We start from the raw sequence: 19,103 nt of genomic DNA, 5'->3' as shown, positions 1-19,103 counted from the left end.
AGATACAAATATAATGCTTAACTTTCACTCACCAAAAAGCAGAAATCTTCTTCCACAATATGTCAAATATTTGTTCTATAATTCATTTTAAAAAATCAACCAACAGCAGGCCCAGAGCCGCAATTTCATGGAAAAAGGCCTAGAAAACAGCTGTTAGCTAGTCTACACCCATCAAAGTGGCCACAGCTAAACCAATAAGCTTAACCATTATCCAAATGGTAGACTTGTGAACTTTTGGGACAAATCAAATATCTTACCTTGTGTTATCTCGTAAAAAATATTCACCTGTTGAACAGTTTAAGAGGAAAACTACCTACTGAAGAGTGTTTGACATTTTAATACTAGAGTCTATGGGAACTGGTTCACTTTCCATTGGTTCACTGCGATGGCCAGAATCCTTATAAGAATATTATAATGAAATTATAATAGAACAGATGGTTAATTGGTGTTTCTGAACAACAGTCAGTTAGTGGAATTAAACTTCTGAGGTGTCAGATATTTAAATCATTATTGGGGGATTTTTTAATGCTCATTTCAAGATATCATCTCTATCAGTGATGAACTGAAACTTATTGTTGCAATCAACTTGTGCTATGATCTCCAAATCCACGGTAGGATACACTGATCGTGTTTTTCTAATAAAAAGAGGAAATCCATCATCTCGTTCAGCGACTTGGAGACAGGAAGCACAGCAGCAGCAGGCTGGTGTCCAGTGGCACAAAGACTGGATCTGCATTCATAATGAAACCTCTTGACGTGCGCTGACCTACTGCTGTAAGTCACAGAGAGTGTAATGGCCCTGACTTCGGCAAATGGAAGCCATATGAGGGTGGAGGGCAGCAGAGGCCTCCTCACAGAGGGTCTTTGTGGCAGACGCTCGTAGTAGTGAAAGAGAATACGCAGATCATTTAGATTTATTTGACTGAATGTGTGACAAAAGATGTCTCTTCACCTGACAGCCCGTTTTACTCTATACACTGACAACTAAAAGGTAGTTTTATTTTTTACCAGCAATATTTGTGGATGTGGGCGCCCCCACTCCTCTGCACGTTCGCTTACAGAAGAGCCTTGTTACCACCCTGTTGAGCCTGCTGTTAATAAAATGCTCTTTTCATAGCAGTCCTCTGCAACCGCCCATTGGCCTGCACACAAGTATGTAACCGAGTATCCCGTGGTTACAGGGTCCTGTCTACACAGTGGCGCAGAGAAACACTGACGTCAAAGCTGGCCCTCACATCAACAGCAGCAGCAGCGGCAGGACGGAGGTTTTGTTCCAAGAGTGCAGGGTCACCTTTTAAAAAGGCTGAACCTCTGAAATGAAGGGATTAAACATCTCTAATTCCTGGAAGGTGTTTTTAAAAGTCTTGAATTCAAGCTGAAAGTCTGCACTTCAATCACACCTTGATTGATTTAAAACTCACTGCGGTGGTGCACAGAAGCAAAATTACAAAAGTTCATACTTTAAAAAAAAAAACATATATGGTTTTAGATCATCTTCTGTATGTCCTCCTGTCCTGACTCCTGTTGGGTTTCATGCTTGATGCCTTCATTCAGCAGCCTTATGTGGAATTTCCATGTTCTCCATGAGCCTGGACAGTCTGAGCAGTCCAATGCTCAGACTGACTACACAAAGTTGTGAGTGTGAAGGAACAAAGTTTTATTTCAGTACCTCAGAAAGTATAAGGCCAGCTGAAGCTAGATCCCATCAGCAGTAAGTGCTGTAGAACAAGACACTGACCTCCACAAGCTATAAGAACCACAGAATATGAAAATTATATTAAATATTAGTACTTTTATTTAAAACAAAATCAATTTAAAAAGAGACAAATGTTAAAAAAGCCCCGGTGCATGTGGCTTGCCAACCCAGCCAGACTCATGAGAAAGCAGCCTGTGGCTTCAGTGGTGCTGCTGGATTCAGAAACCAGCTTCCAAGATTACAGAGGAACAGGTATTTGCTAGATACTAAAACCTTGTAAACCTTGCCAGTCACAAAGGGTTTTCCAGTTTTCCACTCGTAGATCAAACATGTTTGTCACTTTGTATTATCAGCCCACAACAGGCACCCAAAGGGCCTTTCCTAGAACCCTCCTTTAGGACAGGAACTGAAGAAGATCATTCTTTTTCCCATTCCCGTTTGTGAAGTTGAGGCCTGAGGTCGAGGCTTACTGCTCCCAGTAGTTCTCCTCTGTGTTCCTGCCTGTTGACCTGAGACCTGAAGTTTAGGGTGGGACCTTTAGCCAAAACTCACCTTCTTCCTCTTTGCCCTTACCAGCTCTGTGCAGCTCTCTTTCATGCTTCTCATTATGGAGGAGTAAAGAGTTTGGATTCCCAGCAGTCCTCTTTCCCATTCCTGCTTTTTGAAAAGCAGAGGTCTGGGGTTGAGGGAGCAGCCTCCTCTAATCTCTGTCCACAAAAGGTACCAGTGGAGTGGGGGAAAAGACTGCCAACAAGAGTAGTGACAGGAGCACGTAAGGCTACTCTCCTGCTGGAAGTCTTCTTCTATGACAAGAGAAAGAGGCTGACCTTTATAGAATAGAATAGAATAGAATAGAATAGAATAGAATAGAATAGAATAATCCTTTAATTGTCCCACAAGGGGAACTTTGGGTGTGACAGCAGCAAGAAAGACACATATACAAAGAAACAGGACACAGAACAGAAACATACACAATTTTTACATGTTTACAGGTCAATGGTTACCAAAAACACTGTACTGTACCGTTATTAAATTAAATAAAGTTAAATACAGATAAGAGGCAACCCCTGGTTATAGTGTGAATCGGTTGATAAAATAGTGCCAAGTTACAGCGCTGATGTAAACATCTATGTTTGTTGGGAGCAGTTCTGATTGTACAGTCTGACAGCTGCAGGGAGGAAGGACCTACGGAAACGCTCCTTCATGCGTCGAGGATGCAGCAGTCTGGCACTGAAGCAGCTCTGCAGTTCAGCAGCATTTACATGCATGGGGTGGGAGACTGTCCATCAGAGATGTTATTTTGGCCAGAGTCCTTTTAAGTCCTCATCCATGGAGTTTTACCCAGAATCCTCGCTGGTCCAGTAAAAATAACCACTGCTTCAAAAATTAAATACTATAGTAAATATCACATAATATTTCAATCTTATCAGAGAGACTAACTAACTGTTTTGTTACCCTTCATTCTAATTTGTGTTGTACAGTTATCTAATTTTTAACTTTAATTTTTATATTTTATTTTATTTTATTCCTTCCTGGTTAAATTTACCCTTTTTAATTTTCATATTTATTTCCTATCTTATTCATAGCCTTTTCTTTTTTCTTTAGGTCACGAGCAGTTGTCTAAGCATTTCACTGCATATCGTACTGTGTATGACTGTGTATGACTGTGTATGTGACAAATAAAATTTGAATTTGAATTTGATTTGAAATTCTAAAAAACATTTGCCTCCTCCTCTTAAGCTCTGGAAAAAAAAACATAAAAAGAGTTCATTAAGGTGAAAAAACTTTAAGATAATTGACAAAAGTATTTGCTGGTCTGCCTTCACACACATATCAACCTGAGCGACATCCCCTTCTTAATTCATGGGGTGTAATATGATTTATTGGCATCATCGCTAGAGGACGCTAACGATCCTTTTTTTTTCGTTGGGCTGAGTGTCCCTCATTGGCTCACGTGATTTGTTTTTACGTTACGCCTCCCAGGAAGTTCGCTTTTCTGATTGGCTGATTCACACGCTCATCGGCTTATGTCAACCTGAGAAAAATAAAAAAGATTGGTTTCACATGCAAACTGTCAAGGGACGGAAGAGAGCCGATGGCAGTGGTAAATCTTCCATTAACACCGTGAGTTCACACTTTTGTCCTGAAGCCCTGAGAACGGGAACGTGCTTGGCATGTAGCTGGTGTTAGGCGTTACCACCGATAGTTGCCGGGCTGGTTGGACTGTGCTTCAGATGCAGACAGAATGGCCTTGGGGAGACTTGTTTACATTGGCGAGCCAGCTAGCTGAATGCTAACATTAGCTAAATGTCAAAATGAAAAATGAGAAAAGTAACGGCACCTAACGTTAATTTCTTCGCCGAGTGAGGCTTTTGTATTCAACCAGCTTTCGCGGTTTGGGGTTTAAATGTGGATATTAATAATGAGTCACGTTTATGTAGCCTACATTTCGGGACAACAAGTCCTTTTGGCATACAAAGGTATTTAAAGTCGGACCCTTACATGTCAGGGGTCGTTCATGTGAGCTGCCCGTCAGTTGGCTCTCTCCCGCCTTGGGTGTTATATTCATGTAGTTAAACCCATCAGGCCTTCTTCCAACTCGAACCCGAGCCACTAAAACGTCTTTCTCCATGCTAATAATGCAATCTCTTCACGTAGTTAGTATCACTGTGTTTAGCTGTGTCGGTAAAGCAGGGGGCGAGCAGGTTGTTTTTACTGACACACAGAACCAAGAACCGGTTTGGTGGAGCCCACTGTAAACAAGAAAACTATATTCAAACATATTACTTTCATTCAAATTGATTCTCGATATCCTGTGCTGTGCCCTTGTAACGATGATATTACATGAAAAGAGGCGCTGGAAATAGTTTTGTATACATATTTTCTCCACTATTATGCAAAACTGGTATTTAAATCATTGAGGAACAAAGTAGCAACACTGCAGTGGAAAATTACAGCGTTAAGCAGAACTGCATTAATACAAGTACAGTGTAAAGTAAATGCAGAGCGAGCTATTTGCCAGTATAATCTTGGATCACAAGTCAGCAAAATAACTTGAAAATTATTCGAGTGGTGCACAAAGTACAACATATACTCACAAAATACAGTAGAGTAGAACTGTAAGTGTATCTAAGGTGTACTTTAGTACAATACCCGACTAAATGTACTTGTCTCATTAAATATGTCTAATGTGATACTGAAATTCATTTGTTTAGGTCAGAGCAGCAGCTGATGGTGGGTAAATCATCTAATAGCTTGTCTATAAACTGAAAACATGACCTGACAAAGGTCTAGTTTCCCCTGACAACAGACTGGCACGAACGACATCGTGTTTATTATCAGTTATTACAAAGAAAAGCATCAACTGCTCATATTTCACTAGAAGGGACCAAGAAATGTTTTTGCTCTTTGTTTCTTCTTTTCAGAAATTGAACATCAGTATTGTTTGCTGTACTTCAAGTGTCACCTGTTTAAGACATATTGGTTTATTCTTTTTTTTATAGGCTAACTTATTGGTAATACAATCAGTGTTGCTAAGCAGCAGTTTATCTCAAAGCTTCCATACATAACCATCTGCTGACCGCAGGGGGTGAAGATTTGTCAGGAAATTTTTCAATTTATCACGCCCGCTCAAAAAATAAATAAAACCAAGTCAAGAGGAGAACATTTGCTCCCTTTATAGAGAAGAAAGGAAGGTTTATATTCTCTTCAGCTGTGTTGCTATCAGCAACATCAGCATTTGGCAGTAAAAAGTATCTACACACAGTCTTAGGCTTACAATGTCGTTTAAGTGGTGTGAACCTCCACTGTCGAGCGCCTTGGCTCCCCATTAAACACTTAAAGGAAGCTGGAAACTCACTGATATGAAAAGAGTTTTATCTAAACAGACTGGGGAGTCTCTAATTTTGGGAAATCCCAAAAATTAGGAAAATGGCAACTATGAAGAAACATAATAAGGCTGAATTGAATTCTTTTGTTGGTTGCTTTGTTGAATTTGAGCCAGCTTCCTCCTCCCAGCCGGAGTTGGTGGTGCAGCGTTATCTGTAAAGTACTTGCATCAGTATTAGAATTGCTCTGAATAATCTATTAATGACTTCAGTTCATTGCCCCAAAAACAAAAAGCAACAACAGTATTTTCTTTTATCTTTGTAGATTTAAAAACGAAATGTATTCCCAGGCTTAAAGCTTTCCTACATGTTTTTTTAAATATTCGGGGTATTTACATATCACTGGCAATGATTTGGAGCGTTCTTTTTATACAGGACCGTTATAGACAGTCCTGTTTCAGGCCGTAGAAATGGACTAGTTAAGGAAAATTGTCAAATAAATCAGTAATGAAAACTAAAGCTCTGTCACATTTAAAAACCTGTGTAAAATGAGGGGCAGCAGGGTTCAGCTCACAGCAGCTCGTTGTTAAACTGTGGAATTTAAACTAAGACTAAATCACCTCAATAGTCTTGTGAAAAAAAACAAAGGACTTGATGACCTTGGTGTCCTCAGTGGGAACTGCAGCCCTGCTGGTAGCTGGCGTAAGCAGGTGAAAGGAGCAGATTAATGCTCAGGCTCTCACACACTCATCCACTTTGGTATGAAAACAGTTTAATTTAAATAATGAAAGCATGAGAGTGAATTTCAGCAGAAATGCAGTATTCATCAAAACAGGCTCGGCAGGTGCTGCAGTCATGCAAAGCTGTCTTTGAAATGTATCTCTGTGAGTATCTCTGTGAGTATCTGTATGTGGATTATTATCTTAATATTGCATGTGTAAAATGTTCAAAGATTGTCCCTATTTCTCAATTAGCTTTATTTTTGTAACGGTACACAGCTCAGTTTATTATCACTATTATGCTATTATACTATACTATTATGCTCTGAACACTCAGTTCAAATGCTTCTTTTTTCTTGAATGGGTTCTATGTGATGTCAGTAAGAGCTGATATTCCTTATATGGTCATCTGGGTTCACCCTGCTGTTTTAAAGTTTCCAATTTAAAAAAGAAAAAGCTGTTTTAAAAGGATGCTGCAGGCAGATTAAACAGCGTGTTTAAGATGGTGGCAAACTGAAGGGGATTATTACCATCACATTATGTTCCAGTGAAGATCAGTATCCATTAGTATGGATTCCATAGTATGGTATACTATAATATAGTATTCCATGGAATCCATTAGTATGGATTATTGTGAGCATGCAGAACAACTCCAGGGGAGTCCGAGCTGCAAACGAGCCGTCCCTGAAACGATTGAACAACAACAAAATCTCTGTGGCGTTCTGCTTGCTGTCGTGTTAATTAATGAAAGCCGTTACGTAAGAGCAGTGAGTTTTCAGGTCACTGGAGGCTTAAAATAAACAACCAGACTCTGCAGAGAGAGCTTGGCCTTTTTGTGTGTGTTCCCTGACTTTGAAATCCTCAGGCATTTGTGTAATTGAATACTGGTTCGTACTCTCATTGGGAGCCTTTGCAGCTTTTGCCTGAGTGACTGTGCCTGCTGCTGAAGTGGTTTGTTGTTCAGCTGTGTCATCTAGTGCGCCAGGGAGTAATGAGTAGTTGTGGTCTGTGGTCTGCTGACGTGACCGGCTTATGTTGGGCAGAACAGAGCTGACGGCCAGCACCAGGCTGCAGCGTCACTCTAATGTGTAATCCAGTAATGACGAGGCTAATTCTGCTTAATATCGGGTGAGATTTGGAGCGTTAGGCTTGATGTTAATTTTTCTAATAAACACAAAGTTGTTATGGAGCTAAAACACTAAAATTACAATGAATGAACAAAGGATTTAGTCAGTTTAACATGTCTGGATTCATTTAATAATCTTGTTTCAATGTTGGTTAAAAAAAAAAAAAAAAGAGTTTATGTGTTTTTGCACACTCAGCAAATTGGCTTATTAGAACAAAGCTTCCAGGACATGCTGACCACCACGAAAGTGAAATGACATCATGAGCTAAACATAGTGTGACATTTATAACAGCTAATATTTGTAACAAACAGACTACAGGCAGTGCAGATGAGCATTGCTCTGCACTGTGAAGCACAATCTCATAAGTGTAGCTTTCATGTTGTGCTCTCATTCGTTGCAGGACTGTCAAGTTTGCGTACAAATGGACGACGGGACCGTCGTTACACAAGTGGAGCCGTAGCTTGTTGCTGGAGACTCTTGTGAAATACGAGCGAGCTGTTTAACACGTGAGTTTGCTGAATGAAGAATGAAATGCTCGAGTGAAGTCGTCACCACGGAGGACCGGCCTGGACCATAATTTCCTACAAAAACTTTTATGCTGGAGTGCCCTTTGTTCAGTCCCGCCTTGCCGCTCTGCCTTGCCCGCCTTCGTCCACCGGCTCTGCTGCGTCGCCCCGGCAGAGCAGTCCCATCCCTCTCCCCAGGCCTGGCTCCGGCGGCGTGTTGGTGTACGATGGTGCGGCGGGATGCTGAGGGCTGCCGTGGGGGACTGTGATGTCAGAGCCCAACAGCCCGGGCGAGAGCCGGTGTGGCGCTCCCAGATTCTTCGTGGGCTGCGAGGACGATGAGAGCGAGGTCCTGGAAGATAGCATAAGGACAGATATGGAGCTGTATGAGGACGGCGAAGACACAGACTCGGTGGGTGACTCTCCCGTCACAGCTGATTGTCACTGATTAGTCAGCAGCAGGAAGCTCTAAGCTATCATGTTGTAACCATGGCAGCCGTAGTGACCAGTATATCCATGGCTTTTGACCAGTCGATTGATTCAAAATAATCAAGTCATTGATTCATTGGGACTTCGCATGACTTTGGACGTAGTGATACTTGATGCAAATATAAAATAGAGCTCTCCTTTATGTTAGGTTTTACAGTTTAGTATAATTAGCTAATTGTTTTAGCAGATGCATACATATAAAGAGATGAGAAGTTTCTAAAAGCCACCATAGTTTGTATTTAGCTTCGATTAAATACATGTAGCTATGCATGGATTAGTGAGGTGGACAGATGCTGACAGAGGATAGAAAGTAAAGTCATCTTAGTTTAAATTTTAGAACTTAATGAAGGTCACAGAGTTGGTGATATTAAAAAATATATAATTTAGTCTTTTTACAGATGCACTTTTAGAGAATAGATTTGCCGTTGCTTTCAGTTAATGTACGTAGAGCCGAAAGTTTAACCGGCGTGCTCTGCTCTTCCTCGTTCAGCCCCCAGAGCGACAGATTGTCGTGGGGATCTGTTGCATGATGAAGAAGTCAAAGTCCAAGCCGATGACCCAGATCTTGGAGAGGCTTTGCAGGTTCGAGTACATCACTGTGGTCATCTTCCCAGAGGACGTAATCCTCAACGAGCCGGTGGACAAATGGCCTCTTTGTGACTGCCTCATCTCCTTCCACTCCAAGGGTACAGTGCCCTCCCCAACTGAAACACACATGCAAAAACACAACAGACTCGTTGTGCTTCTTGCTTCCCCGCTTCGTCACATATTGATGATGTTTGTGTGACGTAGCACACATTCTGCTGTGTTTATCATCTTATAAAGTTCCCAAGCATTCGCACACTGAGCTGAGTAGCTGTCTTATAGTGAAGATTATGGTTTAAGAGTCTGTTTCAGGTTTCTCTGCATGTTTGTGTAAAACAGGATTTCCGCTGGATAAGGCCGTGAGCTATGCCAAACTAAGAAATCCTCTGCTCATCAATGACCTGAATATGCAGTATTACATACAGGACAGGTGCGCTCTTTTACTGAAACTATCTACTTCCATCATTTGAGCTAAATACACGTGAAGAGAATCAGGATATGTGAAAATAAACAGCCAGTGCTTGTTCCTCTTTTTGTTTCTTCATTTGATTTTGACAGGAGAGAGGTGTATCGCATCCTGCAGGAGGAAGGGATTGATCTACCACGCTATGCTGTGCTGAACCGTGACCCTGATAAACCAGATGGTCAGTCTCCTGTTGATAACAAGTCACTACATATATGCACTGAGAACATTTGTGACGATGCAAAGAGTGCATGTTTCAGTTAAAGGGCCTCTTTCAGGTCCCGTCAGGTCTCTGCTGGACCTTATTCCAGGAAGTAGTAACATAAATGTTTGGAAGTAAAACATAAATAAATGAGTTAAGGTCATATGGCTATTTGTTTTGTTGTTGTTCTTTCTGGGCAAGTATTAAGGAAAAGCTTTTAGAAGCAAGCTTAAGCATCATTTGCTCCTAAAAAGGGACTCCACAGTAGGGCTGCACGATTTTGCATAAAATGAGAATCACGATTTTTTTGCTTAGAATTGAGATCGCGATTCTCTCACGATTTTCTTTTCCAGTATAAATATTTATTGCGCTTATTAACTGCACATCAACTTCGTAGCAGTTGAGACTGAACATAAAAACAACAAATGTCTCACGTTTTGTCGTTGCCGCAAAATGTTGTACTGCTTGAAATTCCGTCTCCACCGTTGCTCGACGCTGCGTGTATAGAGCAGGTAGTGCAACAATAGAAAAATAGTTGCGGGACGGCACTGTGTAGCGTTTGTCTAGGGTGTTGATCATTTTCCTAAATCCCTCGTTTTGCACAGTGTTGATGGAGCCATATCTTTGGTCAGGTGATAAGTAACAGCCTCCGTAATTTCTTTGTGCCTGCGGGAGTTCGACGGGTATAGGGAAGCGCTGTATAAGGTTCCCGTTATTGATGTTTGGGTGGTTGACCGGGACGGATTTTCTCCTCACTTTCTCGTCATCCCTGATGTGCTCTCTGTTGTTTTTTCCCTGCCAATTTTAGCAGCCAGCTTCTGTATCACGTGGTTTAAGGCTCCGCCCTTGTCATTTGTTGAGCAGGAAGAGTGAGCGCTTGTTTTCATGCAGATTACGTCCCGAATCAAAATGCGGTACAATCGTCGTTTTTTTTTTTTTTTTTTTAAATCGTTGTCATTTGGAAATGAGATCGCACATAAGTATGAATCGAGATCGCGATTTTCTAACGATTAATCGTGCAGCCCTACTCCACAGGCTGTAGGAGTTCACCAAGGGGCAGGTCTCACTTGTTGTTACAAAGTTACAGTCTGTTTCATGGTTGCCAATAACAGCGTTTCATACGTGATAAAAATGTTGCCACCATTAATTCTAAAACTTTAAAAAGCTCAGAAAAACAGCCCAAAGCTCCCATTGTCCATGCAGCATCCTTGGGTACTTGTTGGCTGTACTTGTGTTTTTTTTTAGCTGAAGGATAAATATAGCATCAAATTTGAAGCAGTCACAAGTGTCCCATACTTAAGTGCTGTGGTATCTTGGCTCTGTCATCCAATTCCCGTTTAAACACAGTGACACAATCTCCTGACTGATGAACGGTCAGATGTCTTAAGTGTCCTTATCCTTGACACTAATGACTGTTTTTTAAATGAGTGATGAGTATCACGTGGTCGAAAGGGTAGAGCTGCTTCACAGGGCGCTAGAGTAAACACGGCACGGTGGAACGTTGTGTGTGTTATATTGGGTGCTAATGAAAAGAGAAAACAGATGCATTTGATCTGTGTGTGTCTGTCTCAGAGTGCAACCTCGTAGAAGGAGAGGATCATGTGGAGGTGAACGGAGAAATCTTCCAGAAGCCTTTTGTTGAGAAGCCCGTGTGTGCCGAGGACCACAACGTCTACATCTATTACCCCACATCGGCTGGTGGTGGAAGCCAGCGACTCTTCAGAAAGGTCTCTGATTTGGCCCTTGTGGCTTTTTTTTCTTTATAAATAAGCGTTTCATGCAATGTGGTTAAAGTATGGAAAGAAAGAACAAAAACGTTTTGTTGTTGCCAGAAGAATTCAAAAAAACCCAGTGTCAGAAATGGACCAATCAGAGAACATGAAACGGAGAGTGCATTTTATTGGCTGATGTATTGTGCAGTGTACAGTGCAGCAGCAAAGTATTCAATTTGTTTTTCACCTCAAAATGTTAGAAACAATAACCTGTAATGACAAATATTCACAGCCTGTTCAAGTACAGCCTCAGATCTCTTTTAGTCTGCTGTTACAAGCTCAGCGCGTTTCTGGGCAGTTTCTCCCATTCTTCTTTGCAGAACTTCTCAGACTCCATCAGGTTGGATGTGGAGCGCTGGTGCACCTTCATAGATGTTCAGTCGGGCATTCATAGAGTGGTCCTGGAGCCACTCCTCTGTTATTTTGGCCATGTGTTCAGGGTCGGTGTCCTGTTGGCAGATCACCCGTTGCCTGAGTCTGAGCCAGAACTATCACCATCACTGCACAGTTATTTATGTGCACGTAGCAGCCTGGGCTGGTTCCATTCACAGCCCTTCCCCTAAACAGCACCCCAACTCATGACACACTCTTGGTATAAGTGAAGCCCAGCATACACAGGCTGTTTTCTCTGCTTCCCCTCTGCTGGAGGTTCATGTTAGAAAACTGTTTAAATATGCAAACAGCCTTAGCCCAGCCGGGCTCCGCGGGGCATAAGAAAGGCGGGGATCGGCTTCGACACTCGCAAACGGCTTCTGCCATTTCCTGCTTGCAGGAGGTGAGGTCAGCCACGCCTGAGTATGTTTGACACCCATCCAGAAGAAGCAGAAGGGATGGAGATGTTTCCCTAAGATTTTCAACCCTTAAAGAGCTGGACTGGACCAGTGAGCGACGTCTTAGGGGAGCTGTAGCTTATGGTGGGAGTGAACCACCTCTAGCTGAAAGGCTAAGGCTCTTCTCTTAATGATATATAGCAGGGGTCCCCAATTCCAGGCCTCGAGGGCCGGTGTCCTGCAGGTTTTACATGTGTCCTTGATCCAACACAGCTGATTCAAATGGCTAAATGACCTCCTCAACATGTGTTGATGTTCTCCAGAGGCCTGGTACTGAACTAATCATTTGATTCAGGTGTGTTGACCCAGGGTGAGATCTAAAACCTGCAGGACACCAGCCCTCGAGGCCTGGAGTTGGACACACCTGCTATACAGAGTTCATACGGGTGCTTGAAATCCTTGAATTGTAATATTGTCTTTTCAAGGTTTGAAAAGTGCTTGAATTTCAGATGTGGTGCTTAAAAGTGTTTGAAACTATTTCATTCACCACAAATAGCTATCTGACCGAATAGTTTTCTGCAGGTCAGTCTGTTTCAATGTGTGACCCCACCCCTCCCCGCACAGCCTGTCCACAGATTCATGGTGATGTAGCTGCTCCTTTAACTGTTTGCTGTCTTTGCTTTGTTTGGTGTTTGTAGACATGGTTTATATGAGATTTTATCTGAGATTCAGAGGTTTCTGTGACACTACTCGTGCCAGCACTTTCTGACCTCGTGTTATAACAGATTGAACATGATCTCCTCCCTTTCGTGGGTGCTTAACTAGTTAAAAAACAAACATCTGTCTCCTATTTTTTTTTGTGTCACACAGGAAAGAAGCCTCAATATCTGATGAGAAGACTTCTTAATTTGGCCTTGCTGTGTATTATTGTGGTGCTTGGTGCAGATTTGTTCACATTTTCAAATCTTAATTTTTAAGAGAAATGTGTTTGAGTTTGTACACTAGCGATTTCCTTTTTCAGTTTTTGTCTGTGGTGCATTTTTCAGTTTTAACTAAATTGGAACAAAAGACATTTAAGTCGACGTGAAATGATTTAATTTTGACATGGCCTTACTGGGGTGGTGCTAAGTGAAACATGAATTCTTTTTTTTGGGTAATGCTGGAAAAGCTTGAAAATGGACCTTGAAAGTGCTTAAAAAATGCGTATGAACCTTGGATATGGGACTACTGCTGCTCATCAGTAATTGCATTGTCTTTGATCCACGGCAGCATTGTCAAACACAGGCTGTGTCCCAATTCAGGGTCTGCACGCTTGAAGTACGCATTTTAAGTGTGATTACATCACCGCCACGCGACGACGGCTGTCCCAATTCGAAGTGTACTTCAAATGCATACTCCAAATGCGCCGTCGATTTCCCCAAATATCAAGCGTGGTCCGGTGCACGCTTCGTGGTCCCATATATCCCACAATTCATAGCGCGGCGGTGGGTGTGGATAATTTTGCCGCAAAATACGGCAGAAGGGAGCGGCCGAAGAGTGAACTGTCAAAAGTAAGTACTGAATATGACGTCACTTATTCATGTGTGAATGTTTAATAACGAAGAACATTAAAACATTACTGTTGGCCACATGTCGGCAAAGTTGTGTGACATTAGTGATGTTTGTACTTTCAGCGTTAACTAACTTAATATATATCTCATAATAATCAGACAATACTATAATATTGGCCATATTATATTTACATTACCACAGTGAGATGATTTTAGTCTCATGAACAACATTAACTAATTGTTATTTACTAACTAATCTTGTAATGACTGTTCAGTACAGAAATGAAGCCCAACAATCATGTTTTACAGTCCTGTGGTCTCAGCCTCAGATACTCAAATAATCAAAGTGATGTCATGACAGAAATGAATGACCAACAAAACATTTTTCTCCTTCATTTCTGTCACACAAAGCTGTATGAGATGTTTCTCGCGGTTAGTATCGTGGTTGCTAGGCAACCTGAACAGCGACGAAGGCTAGACCGTCCCATTTCACAAGCCTCTCACTTCCGCACTTCTCGTACTTATAGTACGCACCGTACGTAGTGCGTGTAGTGCGCGTAGTGCGCGTACTTCAAGCGTGCAGACCTTGAATTGGGACACAGCCACAGTGTGGCCTTTAATTTAGAGTTTGATGGGTTTTATGGAAACCATGCAGAGGTGAACCTCATAAACAGAGCGGCCGCTCAACGACTCTCTGGGTTTTGTAGATTGGGAGCCGGAGCAGCGTCTACTCGCCAGAGAGCAGCGTGAGGAAGACGGGCTCTTACATCTATGAAGAGTTCATGCCAACAGATGGCACAGATGTTAAGGTAGAGTATTTGTCACAGAGTACATGGTAGATAAACTATGTGCAAAGAACACTTTGTTAATGCTAATAAAGCACCTGTAGAAAGGATTTCATCAACTGTCACGTTCATCCACATTAACCTGAATTGTGCTGGTGTGTTCAGTAAAACCGCTGATATGATTTAGAGGACCTCAAGGATTTCTCTCTATCGTGGCTGTCGGGCAGCTGGAGGCGCAGATCGTCTTTAGGCGTTGTGTCAATAAAGGCCTCCAGTGTAAAACTTTATCAAGTCACACGACGAGGGGACTACCCGCTTGGGTCATCTCTCAGATTTTTGTGGGTGTTTTCATTTCACGTCAGGTGTACACTGTGGGACCGGACTACGCTCATGCCGAGGCCCGAAAGTCTCCTGCTTTGGACGGGAAGGTGGAGAGAGACAGCGAGGGCAAGGAGGTTCGTTACCCCGTCATGCTGTCAGCCATGGAAAAACTGGTGGCTCGTAAGGTCTGCCTGGCATTCAAGGTATGTGCAGTTGATACCTCAGGTGTGTTACAGTTTTCTGGTTTCTTGTCGTGGAGAATGAACCACGTCCTCATCTGCTGTCGCTGCAGCAAACAGTGTGCGGCTTCGACCTTCTGCGGGCCAATGGACACTCCTACGTGTGCGACGTCAACGGTTTCAGTTTTGTGAAGAACTCGATGAAGTACTACGATGACTGTGCCAAGATCCTCGGGTACCACCTTTAGTTCTTTTCTCTTTTCTGGTGTTCACTCGTTCCGATCTGGTGATGGAGTCTGCGTTTCTCTGCAGGAATATTGTGATGCGTGAACTGGCTCCGCAGTTTCAGATTCCTTGGTCTATCCCTACTGAGGCTGAAGACATCCCCATTGTTCCCACCACTTCAGGGACCATGTGAGTCATAACAGGAGCAGACACAGAGGACTAGACTTATCACAGACGCCTGATTGCAGCTCGCGCTGCCAAAACCAGTCATTAGATTTAGGGCCAATTATTTTTTCACATACAGCCACAAAGGTGCGGGTCACTTTTTTCTCCCACTTAATCAATTCAATCGTTTAAAAATTAAATAAATAAATAAACTACATTTTATTCCATTTTTGCCTAATATAGTAAAAGTAGTTTGATAAATACAAAAAAATAAGAAATTCTGTCACTTTTTAAAAAGCAGAGTTGCTTCTTCAGTTGAACATAATAACTGTGTGTTAGCTACAGTAGATGACAGTAAGCATGCCCCTGAGCTGAGCACGCAGCAGCACACAAACTAAAGCCAAACAGATTTCTAAAATCATCAGTGTTGGTTGAAGCGTGCGCTGCATTCAGCACATTTTCACACAGTTCGTCCTGATTGAGCCCATCACACTCCCCGAAGCTCAGCTGCATAGCAAAGGTGCTGCCTTAATTAGTTGCAGTCACTACAAGCACAGCTTTATTGAAGAAACGCGTCATGTACACAGATTTATACTGATGCAACTCAAATCTCTACTCACGCTCTGCAGGATGGAACTTCGCTGTGTCATCGCCGTTATCCGACACGGAGACAGAACGCCCAAACAGAAAATGAAGATGGAAGTTCGCAACCCAATGTAGGCCTGCCTCTCTGTTAATATGCTCCTGTTTCCTGCAGGTTAAAGATCTTTGATTAACGTCTCGGATGCTTCCAGGTTCTTTGATCTGTTTGAGAAATATGGAGGATACAAAACTGGGAAATTAAAACTCAAAAAACCAAAACAACTGCAGGTAAAAGAGGAAAACAATAGCCAAGGTTTCATTTGTGATTGCGGTCTCTGTGAGGACAAAGTGTGTGTGAACGTGTGTGTGTGACTTTGAACCCCGACAGGAGGTGCTGGACATCACCCGGCAGCTGTTAGCAGAGATCGGGCAGCAGAACGACTGTGAGATAGAAGAGAAGAAGTCCAAACTGGAGCAGCTGAAGACGGTTCTGGAGATGTAAGCGAGAAGCATTTTATTGACTCCTGATCTCATATTCATTTAATCTGTTTCTGGCTCAGCTCGGCAAACTGTTTGACTAAAGCAGGGGTGTCAAACATAAGGCCCGGGGCCTGCTGCCCCACCAGGTGACTTTAGAAAATGTGAAGGAGGCCTTTTTATGACTTTTTCTGCTAACATTCACACATTCACAGTAAGTAACAACAGAAGCCAAGATTTGATATTACAAATTTCAGTTTTTACATTTTCTACAAGTTCAGTTTTATAATGACTGGGCAGTCTGGTCAATGAACTGGTTTCTTTCCTGTAATTTGACACGTGTGTTTGTTACAGTTTAAACTAAAACAGTCGTGTCGACACATTTGTGTCAGTGACTCCAGCAGCATTTCTTTATCACGTGGACACACTGAGGTATAAGCACACTTCTTTTTCTTATATTCAGATGTCTCTGGGATTAAATAAACTTCTTTATGCTGACAGGAAGGAGCGTTTCAGTCTGGACCTCGATATAAAACCAGTCTGACACCCTCTGAACAATAATGAGTGAACTTTCTAAAGGATGGGGATCGTTCCCAAATATTTTTATAAAGCTTCTTGTTTTGTTGAAGGTGTAGATCTTTCTCCGTGTTTATGACAGATGGGTTTCTCAGAAGTTACCAGTTCACTTCTTTTCTACATTTTCATAAGTTTTCAAAGTCAGTCTTTCTGTTATAACACTGCTGAAACTCTTTACAGTCACAGCCAAGGCCGTATTTTGGTAGTCGTCATAAAAGCAAGCCCGTCTTTCCTTATCAGAAGTGAGATGTCATGCATTGCTAACTATAAGTATCTTTGGCTTTTTTCCCGTAACAAAGGTACGGTCACTTCTCGGGGATCAACAGAAAAGTGCAGCTTACTTACCTGCCCCATGGGCAGCCCAAGACCTCGAGTGAGGAGGAAGGTAGGGAGACAAAGACTGTTTAAGGGCTTCTTCCCAAAGGAACAAGCCTAAGCTGAGTGCTGACTGCCCGCCTCTGTGGTTATTTCCAGACACTCGTAAGGAAGGGCCATCGCTGCTGCTGGTGCTGAAGTGGGGGGGGGAGCTGACCCCCGCTGGCAGAGTGCAGGCTGAAGAACTGGGGAGAGCCTTCCGCTGTATGTACCCCGGAGGACAAGGTGAGACGCACACAAGCATGTTTCCTCTGGAACATGGTGTTTACCACACGCAGTGCTGCTGGCATTGTAACTCTGAGCAATAAGCTGGTGATGGAAAAATGAACATGCTGAGATCTCAGGTCCGTGTTGTTCACTCACCAGTTACATGTTATGAAAGGTCTTAAACAGAGAAATGATTTAAAACAAGCCTGCGTGCGTGCATACTGTGTTTTGTAGGAGACTATGCTGGATTTCCAGGCTGCGGGTTACTGCGCCTACACAGCACCTACAGACACGACCTGAAGATTTATGCGTCTGATGAAGGCAGGGTGCAGATGACAGCTGCTGCTTTTGCAAAGGTACGCAGCATCCTGCTGTTCTAAGAAGTGTAATAACAGAAATAGGAAGGCTGAGGCCTTTGAGCTTTGGTACAAGCCACGGACATGCAGTAACTAGTGAAATGTGTCTGTGTGGGCAGGGTTTGCTGGCCCTGGAGGGCGAGCTGACTCCCATCCTGGTTCAGATGGTGAAGAGCGCCAACATGAACGGGTTGCTGGACAACGACAGCGACTCGCTGAGCAGCTGCCAACACCGCGTCAAAGCTCGGCTCCATGAAATCCTGCAGAAGGACAGAGACTTCACCGACGAGGACTACGACAGGGTGACTAACCAGCTGTGTTTATCGCTGACGTGCCAGAGCAGATTGTGTGGTTATATTGGAGAGCATGTGTGGTAGCAGGGCTGCACAAATAATCCGAATCTTAATGGCAAAGTGAAAGCAAGTCGAGTATTCTGTAAGCCTGATGGTGTGGCTGCATGTGCGCGTCTCTGCGCTGCAGTGATGATGGGAGAAACAAGAGTCTGACGTCTGGGACAAACAGGAGGTGAAGAGCTTGGTTCTACAAGCGGATCATCAGCTGCTGTCTGGAAATGTCTGGATTTAGGGCAGGTGATGTTAAGTAGGAACAAATCATATGCAAAGAGCTCCGCAGAGGCGTGCCTGCACCACAAAGCAGCACATCGACCTTATTCAGCAGCCTGACAGCACAGCAGTGTGATGAACGTGCATGCAGGCCGGGAGGAACTGTGCAGTGGTGATAATGTGAATCGTCCGAGTCAGATCTCCATAACTGCGAGCCCGTACAGCACGTCAGTAGGGATGGGTATCGTTTAGGTTTTATCTGATACCGGTGCCAAACCGGTACTTTTGAAACGGTGCCGGTGCTTAAACGGTGCTCGAACCGGTGCTTAAAGAATGGAGAACACAAGCTTTGTCCAAAAACCTCTCATGTTCAGCTGTTTTTTTGTAAAAAGATAACAATGTTAGCCTTTTCTGCAGCTATGGGGCATATATGGTATCACTCTTGGCTGGAAGCAGTGCTTAAACAATGGAAAAAACACAAATTTGTCCAAAAACCTCTCATGTTTAACTGTTTTCCACTTTTTCTTTGGTCATTTTAGCCTTTTTGTCCAGGGTGAAGGGAGTATCTGCCATCAAACAAGAAGAC

General features: G+C 42.9%; 2 protein-coding genes across 18 annotated transcripts in view; one reads left to right on the top strand and one right to left on the bottom strand.

The window, feature by feature from the left end:
* LOC146525101 (aggrecan core protein-like) overlaps window positions 1-769 on the bottom strand; it is a 35,904-nt gene extending 35,135 nt beyond the window's left edge. For 3 of the 8 annotated variants that reach the window (XM_085166006.1, XM_085165926.1, XM_085166085.1), the window contains exon 1: window positions 33-187. The gene's annotated coding sequence lies outside the window, so the exon portion shown is untranslated. Of the gene's footprint in view, window positions 1-32; window positions 188-257 lie in introns of those variants that run through there. The other 5 variants (XM_085165766.1, XM_085165610.1, XM_085166158.1 and 2 more) reach the window with 2 other exon arrangements.
* The window catches only part of ppip5k1a (diphosphoinositol pentakisphosphate kinase 1a), a 61,864-nt gene that overhangs the window by 25,973 nt on the left and 16,788 nt on the right, over window positions 1-19,103 (top strand). For 6 of the 10 annotated variants that reach the window (XM_085166789.1, XM_085166543.1, XM_085166713.1 and 3 more), the window contains exons 1-17: window positions 3,690-3,820; window positions 7,770-8,287; window positions 8,855-9,050; window positions 9,289-9,379; window positions 9,508-9,593; window positions 11,187-11,341; window positions 14,414-14,515; window positions 14,854-15,015; window positions 15,105-15,226; window positions 15,304-15,405; window positions 16,011-16,097; window positions 16,176-16,251; window positions 16,352-16,461; window positions 17,316-17,401; window positions 17,491-17,616; window positions 17,833-17,954; window positions 18,074-18,256. In XM_085166789.1, the coding sequence (XP_085022915.1) occupies window positions 8,144-8,287; window positions 8,855-9,050; window positions 9,289-9,379; window positions 9,508-9,593; window positions 11,187-11,341; window positions 14,414-14,515; window positions 14,854-15,015; window positions 15,105-15,226; window positions 15,304-15,405; window positions 16,011-16,097; window positions 16,176-16,251; window positions 16,352-16,461; window positions 17,316-17,401; window positions 17,491-17,616; window positions 17,833-17,954; window positions 18,074-18,256 (1,950 nt within the window). In that variant the 5' untranslated portion in view covers window positions 3,690-3,820; window positions 7,770-8,143. Of the gene's footprint in view, window positions 1-3,689; window positions 3,821-7,769; window positions 8,288-8,854; window positions 9,051-9,288; window positions 9,380-9,507; window positions 9,594-11,186; window positions 11,342-11,378; window positions 13,441-14,314; window positions 14,516-14,853; window positions 15,016-15,104; window positions 15,227-15,303; window positions 15,406-16,010; window positions 16,098-16,175; window positions 16,252-16,351; window positions 16,462-17,315; window positions 17,402-17,490; window positions 17,617-17,832; window positions 17,955-18,073; window positions 18,257-19,103 lie in introns of those variants that run through there. The other 4 variants (XM_085166947.1, XM_085166864.1, XM_085166377.1 and 1 more) reach the window with 3 other exon arrangements.

The sequence above is a fragment of the Neolamprologus multifasciatus genome, chromosome 1, assembly GCF_963576455.1.
Source record: "Neolamprologus multifasciatus chromosome 1, fNeoMul1.2, whole genome shotgun sequence".
In the NCBI taxonomy this organism is placed as follows: domain Eukaryota; kingdom Metazoa; phylum Chordata; class Actinopteri; order Cichliformes; family Cichlidae; genus Neolamprologus; species Neolamprologus multifasciatus.
This window is presented reverse-complemented; position numbering and strand designations above follow the sequence as displayed.